The sequence below is a fragment of the Neofelis nebulosa genome, chromosome 15 (genome assembly GCF_028018385.1).
Source record: "Neofelis nebulosa isolate mNeoNeb1 chromosome 15, mNeoNeb1.pri, whole genome shotgun sequence".
Classification (NCBI taxonomy): Eukaryota; Metazoa; Chordata; class Mammalia; order Carnivora; family Felidae; genus Neofelis; species Neofelis nebulosa.
Window position 1 is genome coordinate 18,754,636 of NC_080796.1, and position 11,237 is coordinate 18,765,872.

The following is an 11,237-nucleotide window of genomic DNA, read 5'->3' on the forward strand; positions in this document are numbered from 1 at the left end:
GCCAGAAGAGGCCAGATCGCACACGAAGAGGTGTACAATGTAAGCAATCAGGCCTGGAAGTGCCTCTTTTTCCTGTTTATAGAATCTTGTTCCTATTCGACCCTGTCCTCTGCTGCCCGCACGAGGGTCATTTATGTTTGTCCCTCCCCCACTGACACCTCTACTGCATTGTTTTGCCCTAAGACTTTATTTTGGCATCACCAGGGCTGCGTTATTGACTTTCATGGGCTCTGGGCAGCTTTTCTTTTATAAGCTCCTTCCTCTGTAATAAAATACTAAAAACTATATTTTATAATTGCATTAGTAGAAAGACATACATATCAGTACGGTATACTAAGACCTTTTTGTGGGTCCCTGACAGTACTGTGGGCCAGGGCCTGCTGTGCCCAGTGGCTAATTGGTCCTGGATATGTCCATTTCGGTTTGTGCCAGAGCCTTTCCACCAATATGATGGTGTTGGGTGCATTTTTCTTCAAGGCATCTGGGCGGGAACAGTTTTCCCATGCCTTGTAACAACTGGCTAGCATCCTTAACTTCCCCTCATTACTCAGGCCTAGACGAAAGGTTAAGTTTACCAAAGTTTACCAAAGATTAGGGCACTGAAGCAAAGGAGTTGGGCAGTTCTGAAGATCACCGTCTGAAATCTCCAGTTCCAGATGGCTTTTAGGCAGCTGGCCTGAAACGAGAAAGGAAAACTTCCTTTTAGTACCCAGGTGAAATCAGCGTGGCCCCCCAAATCCCTGTTAGTCATCATTGTGTTGAGTTCTAATCCTCCTTGTTTCCAGCAGGGTGGAGGTTCAAGTGCTCTGCTTCCTTCTTGTTTCTCCCTGCTCTGCTCCGAGCCCTGCTCTGCACCCAGGCTGAGGACAGAAGTTGTTTCTTCTTTCATTCGATAAGTATTTGTCAAGTAACTACTTTGTGCAACTAAGATTTTTCATTTACGAAACATTTTACAATTTTCGTGTAAGAAGAGTATTGTCATTATTATTATGCAACAATCTCCCTGTAAGAACCAGTATGCCATACCCCCAAAATAATAGGAAGTTGCACGCAAACTCCCCGATCTGCACAGATACGTCTGACCTATACTTTGATGCACAGGGCATCGACAAATGGTGCTGGGCTATGCCATCTGCTCTGTATTGTTGACCTATGTCTTGTCTCCTTGCTTTACAATGGCGGCCTATGTCCACAGCACTGTTCAATATTTAATACATAGGCGCGGTACCTATATATTTAATATTTATTAATATGTACAATAATCCTATTCCCTTTGGATCAATAGCAAGTACTATATTTAATGGGCTCCCTTCTGTGGGGACTTCATGAAATCTGTTAACATTTAAAAAATGTTTCGAGACAAATAAGTTCCGGGAATGCTCACCTTGGCCAACTCCCTCATGCTGCACATGAAAATACTAAACGTTGGTGAGTCTAAAATTGCATATGCTTTCAAAAAGTTGAACCTTTTAAATGTGGATTTATTATTACCTTTTTTGTAAAAGAAGTGAGATTTAGTGATCAAGAAAAGACTTTAAGCTTAAAGTTGCATTATATTAGGTAAAAATTTTGTAGAGGAGGAGGAGAGAAGATGAATAATATAAAATTTCCTATTATTAGGAGCTTGCTTATATATTTTTTTAAGTGATGACGGCTATCAGATCACTACGGTATTTAATTCCATTGGAATAAAAGACATGATGGGACATTCACTTATTGTAAGAGGCTAATCTTTACAATGTGTTGGAAATCCCATCTCTTGTTAATTTTAAAACTGATGATGAAAAATATTAGCTTTCCACTTAGACAGGTGTAAGGCGTTACACAATTTTCCAGAATTCTCTCAGAGGCACAAAGAACAAAAGTATTGCTGCTAAAGAGCACAATAGTGTAGGCTGCATGAAGGGGACCCCAATATTCACCTTTGACCTTGCGCTGGGCTTCTCCAGTAGACTAGAGAGAAGTATAGTATTTTCACTCTAATGGTGCTCTCCCTGTGCCCTTTGGAAGTGGTTTTCTCCCTGTGCAGAGCGTTTCTAGGGGTTTCTCTGGCCTTGGGGCAAGCTCAAGGAAGTGTGTGGGGAGGCTCCTGCTTCCCTATCAGCGTCCAACTCCGGCCACTATCCTAAAAGAGCTGTTTCATGTTGTAACTTCTTTGTTTAAACTTTGAAATATGGTTTGGTTTAAACAGAATTGAGAGAGAGAGAGAGAGAGAGAGAGAGAGAGATGGTTTTAAACATTTCAAGGTTTTAGAGGACTTGGTAGGTGCTTCTGATCAAGCACAACATGTAAGAAAGGGAAATACATGATGCATCTCCTACTTTAATCTGATCATATTTTTCCGTTAAAAAAATCACTAAATATTAAGAATGACTCCTCACAGATTATGTGAGAGACGAAGGAGGCCATAAAGATTAATGCCAGGTCAGTTAAGCATTTCTCCAGCATTCTGCAGCAGATCTTTTGGACCGTGAATACTTGAGATGAGTTTCAATGAGTAAAGATGATTTGCCTAAGCTTGCTCACCTGGATGGATGTTGGGTTCGCATAGTGATTACCCTTGCGGGACTTTTGAACTCCTTTGAAAGCCAGATAAAAGCTATCGTCAGGATTCTTAAAAAAAAAAAAAAATGCACAGTTGCAATGTTTTTAGACAGTTTCAGAAGACTCATAGATCCTCTAAGTCTGTCCACGTTTAATGGACCGCAAGTTCGAATCTCTGTTAACTGTAAGGCAGCACCTTGGCTCACTGGTAACTGACAAGGGTTTTATGTGGAGAATGGAGGACGCCTTTGAGTGGTCGTTTTCCTCTGAGGCTTCCTTGGGGTGGGCAGGCCTTCCACACCTGCCCCTGTTCTACAGTGTCGTCTTCAGATCTAAGATCCCGGAAAGTTAATGGCTGTGTCCTAGTGTTATTAAGCCTGTTTAGTGTTGAAACAAGAGGAAATGACTCTAGGAGAAATGGCCATGCGCTCTGCTAATCTTTAATGTTCTCTGGCAGCCCACTTCAAACTGGAAGTCACCGAGAAGCCGTCTGAGACTGGGTCATTAGAATAACATCCTGTGCCTGCGTAAACCTTCATTAAAGCCACTTCACACCGCGACTGTCTTTAACTTTTACGTTTCCTAAGAACTACAAGTATGGGGTGAAGAGAGGGGCAGGGAGAAAGTGTTTATCCCTTGCCCTCACTTGGCTTGGGTACTGGATGCCAGCAGAAGTCCCATAGCTGCCGGCATCGCGAGCGGCGCACAAAGTTGGGAGAGATGATACCGCGGAAAGGGATTCTGTTCTCCTGTCTACATTGTAGACCACAGCTTTGCACTTTTAGAGCGGAACTGACAAAGTCCCTCCCTGGACCCTTTGCCTTCTGTCCCTGATTTCTCTCCTTCCTCTGGTTCAGCTTCCTTAACTTCCTTGCCTCCCTTTACTCTCCGGCCTCCTCCGAACTCCAGCTTGTGAAATGGCCCTTGCTACCATTATCACTGAAATCCTAATTACCAAACCCAGGGGACCTGTGCCCTTGTTATTTTCCTTGACCTTTCTGCAGCAATAAATACTGCTGAGTAGTTCCTTTTGTTTAAAATGCTTCCGTGGTTCCTTCTCTTGATCCTTCTCTTACATCTTGAGCGATTTTGATGAGTCTCCCTCCGAATGTACTTCGACCCCCTTCTGGCACTTGTAGAGATAGAGATTTCCCTGGGTTCTGGCCTCCATGACCCTATTCTCTTATCACTCATCTGCTGTCCTGAGGTCACCTTCTGGTCATCGCTGTGCCAACGGCCCCAACACTGTATCTCCATCCCTGACTTCCCTCTTGGGCGTGATGTCTGCAATCCAAGTGCAAAGCAAACAAATGATCGCCCAGCTGGAGGAGGATGCTGGCAGAGGCTTCTCAAGGGCAAGGGCTCTGCCTTAGGTCTGAATCTCAGCTATAGTAGAGAGCAGGTGCTTACTGCTTAACAAGTATTTTATGAATGGATGAACAAATAAAGAGCAATGGCAGAGAAATGACTGAAAGTAAGACAGAAGGGTGTACTGAGTAGGAAAATGTTGGAAAATATGTGATCATTAGACCTAAGTATTTAAGGGCTACAGCAGTATTTGTATCACATCTGAAAGTATATTATTAGGCAGAAGAGCGTGAGAAATCGGTGCAAAAAAATGATCTTGGCACTTTTTCTCATTCTATTTGGGTGTGAGAGAAGCAAGGGGCATGATGGTTCACATCCCACGTGAGGGAAAAAATGAGTAGGACTCACTCTCTTCACGCCATGCGGGTAAGAGAGAGGGATATGTGGAGAAGTGCGGGAATCAAGGATGGTTAACATAGGTCGTGTGTTTCAGGAAAGCTGGGAAGGGTATCAAATAGCAGCAGCTCTTAGATGTTGGGGATGAGAAAGCACATTTCTCTCCTTTGGCCAAACCCTTCACATGAACCTGTCATCAAATCCCACATTGAAGGTTTTACCTTCTGACCTGATACCTGGTCGTTCTCCGGATTTCCGCTTACTGCTACAGAACTAGTGGACACATCATCCTTTCCTTCCTGGACATCATCTGACTGGTCTCTTATCCTCAAGTTGCCCATCTTCCACTGTTTCTCTATAATGAAGTCAGAGTGATGTTTCTACCACAAAAACCTGACCGCATCGCTTCACTACCTAGAATCCATCGGCTGTTCCTACCCCTTGAGCAATACCTACAAACTCCTCGAGATGACACATATAGGACCCCTCAAAATGTGGCCTCTATTTGTCAAGTCTCATCTCCTGCCATGAATTTTCAATTTATTTGTGCCTCTCCCCCCCCCACCCCAATTCTACAATGCATTTGTAACGAAACATCTCGTAGTTTCCAGAAGGCACTGTATGTGCCCAATGTTCTTCTTATTGCCCAGAGCACTCTTTCCTTCTATGTGTGCCTGGCTCTATAAGTCCAAACATCTTCTCTTGAAAGGAGCCTTCTCTACGATCGATCCTTCCCCACCGGTCACCAAGACAGGCACTTCCTGGCCCCTTGTCTATTTCAGTAACTACTGATTTGCCAAGTGCCTACAATGTGTCAGGCGCTCTTCTAGGCACTGGCATTAAAATGGTAAAAACAGACATCATTCCTGTCTTACGGAATGTATGATCTATTGAGAAACACAGGCAACGAAACACCAATAAATACATGGCAGTTCATGACAAGTAAACGTGAAAACTGGAAGCTAGCGAGAAGTAGGGGGAAATAAGGTGAGGCTATGTGATACAGGGACTTGTGGTCACCTTAGGCAGGGAGTTCAGGGCAGACTTCTCCAAGGAGATGATGTTGAAACTGAGAGCAGAATGGCCAGAAGAAGCCATCCAGGGAGACGCAGGAGGAAGAGCATTGAAGACAGAAGGAAAAGCGAATGTGAAGGCTTTGGGTGGCAGCCCTGTGTGTGTGGAGAGTTCAAAGAACGTGAAGCCATCAGTGTGGCTGGAATGGAATGAGCAAGAAGGGCATGACACGAAGCTGGTTACAGATCACTCCGGGCTTTGGGAACTGAAGCTGGGGGGTGAGATTTGGTTCTAAGTGCAAAGAGGAGTCAGAGGCCGGGGGGTGTGAATTTTAAGAGAGGCAATGATGTGGTCATTTGGTGTGAAGAACTGGGAGGTCCCAGAGGTCAACTGGAAAGGTGAGTTGGGGCCCGATCTTGCGGGTCTGACATAAATGTCAGCAGAAGGGATCCAACTGTCAGTGTTCTGAACAGGTGCACGTAACCATGGTGGCTGTGATGACTCAGAGGTAGAGAGGCTGAGCTGTGGAGAGAGGAGACTACTGTACTAGTCCCAGTGGGAGTAAATGGGGGACGGGCTGGGGCTGGGGTCAATGGGAATGCAAAGTGGGGAGGTAGATATGAGGGTCACGGGGGAGGCAGGACCCTGCAAGGCGCTGGTGGCAGAGTCCAGGTTTCACAAGGCATTACAATGGACACAACACTTCCCTGAGGTTCTGGAAGGGAGTGGTGGTGGCATAGCACGGACATTGGTAGCCCCAGCTTAAAGGCAGACCATGAAACACAGTGGAAAAAAGAGGTCTCCGAGCCAACAGCAAGTTAGAAATAAAGACAGAAAGGAGCCCCGGACATCAATGCTAAGAATCAAAGCACGTGTTTACATTAGACTACCGATCACCATTGTTTAGGTTGATATACTAGCATTAAAAATAAAGCAGCATACCTAATTTTGAAAGTCCACCGGAACCTGGCTGAGCTACATCCCTACAAACATAAAAGAATCATTTTGCATGTGACTTTGTAACATTTCTGTTTGCTTTTCAGCCAGAGAAGCGAGACACCTAGAAGACAATGTAATAAATGCCGTTCATGAAACCACCACGGCCTACTCTCTAGGGTTAGGTCCGGGGTCTTTTTCTCAGTATTGCCCATCACGTGGTAGGTCATTTTGACTTCTGACGATCTGATTAATAAGCCTCTGCTTACAGAATTCTGAAGCTACATATTCTAAGAGCCAGTGGTCAGCCCAGGAGAGTGTGAACCACGTAGTGACATTTTGAAAAACAGGTCATGGAAGGAAGAAATAGAAGCCACAGACCTAAGATGGTTCCGGTGTAAAATGGCAGAGAATCCAGACCTGCTCTTAGCCCACTACATCTCTCCCAACATCAGTGCAACTTAACTGCAAGTTCTCAATCAAAGGCTCTCCTCCCTGAGATCCATCTGATGGAAAATACCCCACCAGCTAACTCTTAACCTCTTTCCTCAGGTCCTAGAGGTTAACTGAAGCCACTCTGAACTTGAAGCCAAATTTACACAGAAAGGGTTGAGGTTCCGGAATCCCAGGGGCCAAATGTGCTCAGGGGCGAAGGAAGAGGTCTAGTCTTTGGAATAATGAAACCAGTGTCAGAGGTGGAGCCATCAGGCCTGGATTGCAGAGTTCCAGCCTAGTTTCTTTTCTTTTTCTTTTTTTTTTTTCAAGTCATCTACCAGTTCTTTCTTTCTTTCTTTCTTTCTTTCTTTCTTTCTTTCTTTCTTTCTTTCTTTCTTTCTTTTAAAATATGAAATTTATTGTCAAACTGGTTTCCATACAACACCCAGTGCTCATCCCAACAGGTGCCCTCCTCAATACCCATTACCCACCCTGCCCTCCCTCCCACCCCCCATAAACCCTCAGTTTGTTCTCAGTTTTTAACAGTCTCTTATGCTTTGGCTCTCTCCCACTCTAACCTCTTTTTTTTTTTTTTTCCTTCCCCTCCCCCATGGTCTTCTGTTACGTTTCTCAGGATCCACATAAGAGTGAAAGCATATGGTATCTGTCTTTCTCTGCCTGACTTATTTCACTTAGCATAACACTCTCCAGTTCCATCCACATTGCTACCAAAGGCCATATTTCATTCTTTCTCATTGCCAAGTAGTATTCCAACCTAGTTTCAAGATGCCAGTGGAGGAGCTTCTGAGCATAAAGCAAAGGAGGCGATAGGGTGGGTTTCCTAACCTGAGACCCATGTGGGGGTTGGGGAACCCCCTGTCCTTGCCCAGAAAGCTCGGTGTTTATGTGGATGTTTGCATTTTCATCTGGGACAAAGAGTTGTACTTTCACCAGAATCTCAAAGAACTCCACAGTCCAATGTGTTAATACACTTGTGAAATAGAGGAGGATCCCAAAGAGAATAAAAGGAAGAGATGACTAAGTCCTTGTCCATGTAAGTTGACCAATACCGGGAATGTCTGATATGCAAAAGAGGAGACAAAAGCAATCCACGTTCTTTTGTCCCTGGAGTTCAAACTCAGGACAGACTCAAACTCCTTTCCCCTCTCTCCCTAGTCCTCTTATCTCTATTTCTCCCCAACACAGAAAATCCCCATGGCCAATATTTGAAAAGTGAACGATAGTAAAGCAAAGAGGGGGTTGAAATCATGTGTGAGTGCTGCTCTCTTCTGGCATCCCGCAGAAAGGAGCTCAACAACAGAGATGTCCGGTTGGTTCCTTTCTAGCCACGGACTGCAGGGTTTGGGACCGTGGGAGAGACTCCTGGCAAGTTGGGGGTAAAACTGTTTCTTATCTGTTGATAAGTTCATGAATGCCTAGTTTTCCTTGGATCTTCCCTGGATCCCAAACCCCCACGAATTTTTTTCTTTTTCACAACAATAATAGCTGACATTGACAAATCAGTTACCATGTGCCAGCCTCAGATTTACACGCTTTTCAGAGCAAATCCTACTTAACCTTCAAAATGACACCATAAAGTAGAGCACCATAGGGGCACCTGGGTGGCTTGGCCGGTTAAGCGTCAGACTCCTGACTTCGGCTCAGGTCATGATCTCACTGTTCCTGAATTTGAGCCCAGCAACGGGCTCATGCTGACAGCACAGAAACTTCTTGGGATTCTCTCTCTCTCCCTCTCTCTCTCTCTCTCTCTCTCCCTCCCCTGCACACACTCTCTCTCACACACACAAAATAAATAAATAAACTTAAAAAATAAAGCAGAGCACTGTAAGTATGTCTATTTTACAGATGAGGAAACTGAGCCACTAACAGCACTGAGACTTAAGGCAGCTATGGAAACCATGTGGTTACTCTGCAAGAGTCCCAACTGACTCCTAGGGCTCAGAGAAGGAACTAGGAGAGCCGGGATGAGAGAGCATTTACCCACAGGTGTGCCACAGGGCATTTGCTCAGCCTTGCCCTCAAGCCACAGAGAAGACCGATCCTGGGGAAGGGGGTCGAGGGTTTACCAAGATCTGTGCCCTCGAGAGTTTCTGTAAGCTCTAGTAGGCTGGCGCCGTGGAGCCAGAGGGCAGAAGTCTAGATGCAGACAACATCAAGCCTAACAGCGGGGCTGTAGGTGCAACACCTCGTCTCTGCAAGGCGCGGCGACTTCATTTGTAACACAGAAATAGCAACCTCACCTCCCAAGGATGTTGGGAGGGTCAAAGCAGACAGCAGGTTTTCAGATGCTCACAGTCTAAAGGGCTACTCAACATAAAGTGCCACGACCACTGCTCTTCTGCACTCTCTAAACCTTTGCCCGCCTGACTCAGCCTCCACGCAGCATCTCGTCCACTTCCCAGAGTACAGAGAAACGAACTTACCATCTCCTCTGCGCCTCAGCTTCCTCTAGGCTGTCTGCCCAACCCAGACTTTATAGCCTCCCTGCCTCCCCTCTGTGTTAAGCTGTTTAGAAAAGCAACTTCCTATTCAAGTCCCAGAATTTCGCCACAGCCCTTCACATGAAGTTGGATGTTGATAACACAGGAGTGGTTGATAATAGTTAGCAGTGGTCACCAAGGGGACAGGGGTCACCTACCTCAATGGGGGGGAGGGTCTGGAGACAGGGGCAAGTGTGAATCACTTCAGGACATCCCGGGCTAAGTGGTGCAGGAATAGTGCCCACACCCCCCCAGGAGTCAGGTTTCCTCTGATTATGCTGCGAGCTCCAATTTAAGGTCGTACAACTGGAAAACATGCTTTGTCTTAATCATAATGTCCTAGTGTAAATATTCCAGTTACTGTGGAATCTCAATGAATGTTGACTATTCCAGAAGCGAGGCAAGGGACCAAAAATTGTAATAAAAATAATTAAGGTGGGAAAGGAAAAAACCACTGAGAAAATCCTGGCTACTGGGGGCGATTGCTGGAAACAGTTTTGACACGAAATATAAAAGAGACATGGGTCGTTATTAGGAAAGGGTTTCTGCTTCTTGTGTCAGGAAAAAATGAAAGATGTAAAACTGGAAGGTTTGTGTGTGGGGATAGGAGGCTGTGGGCTCAGGGCTGAAGACCGGGGCTCTGTGACCCAGCTGCCTGACATCCCTGTTGGCTGCACGGGCGTCTCACCATTAGGCAAATGACCTAAACTCTCTATACCTGTCTTCCCACCTGTGAAACAGAACGATGGTACCAGAACTCACCCCACAGGGTTGTCGTGAGGTCGGATGCTTGAAGCAATGTCTGGCACACGGTCGCGCTCGACAGCCAGCTCTGCTGGCTCAGAGTTATCAGCCAGCAAAATCAAGTCTCCAGGACTCAGCGTCAGGTCGGAAAACCCTAACTCTTGATTTATTTTCTTGGGAATCTAGTTGTGCAGTAATGGGTGTTACTCTTCGCCCGCCGGGGGTGTGCCCTAGCAAGTTCCTACCCTCCTTGTGACTCAGTTCCCTCAGCTATCTTAGTAATAAACAAGGACTGTGGTCGCTGCATGGAAGCATCAGGGCCATGGATGGATTTTTACGGGAAGGACTTGGACCCTCTTTTTGGCATTGCCTTCCTTTTTTTTCTTTTTCTTTTTTTTAAGAGAGAGAGGGTGAGCAGGGGAGAGAGAGAGAAAACAAGGGAGGGGCAGAGAGAAAGGAGGACAGAGGATCAGAAGAAGCGGGCTCCGCACTGTCAGCACAGAGCTGGATGTGGGGCTCGAACTCACGGACCTGGAGATCTTGACCTGAGCCAGTCAGACGCTCAACCGACTGAGCCAATGCGTTTTAAGTCGGATAATGCTAAGTTTTTAGGGAGTCTGAGGGAAGGAGAGAAGGATTTGGGGGAAGAGGAATGGCAGGACGACAACTTGACTTTGTTGAAAGGCTGTTCAGGCTGAACGCCATTTGCTCACGTGGATATTGTCTGTGTGGAAATTTTAAGTTGCTTCTACTTATGTGGCCATTAACACAAGGAATCCAGACACACGAGGAATATTTGCATCCCTTCAAGGCTCCCCTTGCTAGCACTAGGGATTCGGTGAAATCCTCGCGGACCTCACACTTGTTTAAGGGGGGAGGCATTAGGCATTACATAAAAACCACACAAACGAACGCAGAAAGAAAAAAATGAGGCACCGTGAAAGGATATGATGGGAACTTGACCTGGGGAAGGCTCCCCAGAGAGAGTGACTCCAGAGCTGGGGTCTCCCTTTGAGTAAACATTACTACATCAGATGGGGAGGATGCTCTAGGCCAGTCAAGGTTTGGAGCAGCCTGGGGGTCTCTGGAGAGCCCCGGGGAGGGTGGTACAGGAGGCTGGACAGTAGGGAGCACTGGGACCGTGCCCGGTCTCCGGCCATGTTACAGCTGTCAGCACGTGCACCATCTAGCATCAGGTGAGATGGAAGGCAGTTAATTCCTCCTGCACAGCTGGTCCCTGTACTCAGAGAAACGAGGGGACTTTCTATATAATAGGCTGTAGGATGACAGACAAGAACATAAAAAAAGAGCATACAGGTTTTCCCCCTTGTTGTTAATATAATGTATTTGCTGTTAACA

General features: G+C 46.0%; 1 protein-coding gene across 14 annotated transcripts in view; it reads right to left on the reverse strand.

The window, feature by feature from the left end:
• The window catches only part of SELP (selectin P), a 39,389-nt gene extending 30,193 nt beyond the window's left edge, over nt 1-9,196 (reverse strand). For 4 of the 14 annotated variants that reach the window (XM_058701010.1, XM_058701006.1, XM_058701005.1 and 1 more), the window contains exon 1: nt 586-906. In XM_058701010.1, coding sequence (XP_058556993.1) covers nt 586-889 — 304 coding nt within the window. In that variant the 5' untranslated portion in view covers nt 890-906. Of the gene's footprint in view, nt 1-585; nt 910-2,740; nt 3,135-9,077 lie in introns of those variants that run through there. The other 10 variants (XM_058701008.1, XM_058701012.1, XM_058701015.1 and 7 more) reach the window with 8 other exon arrangements.
• Nucleotides 9,197-11,237: the final 2,041 nt, after the last annotated feature.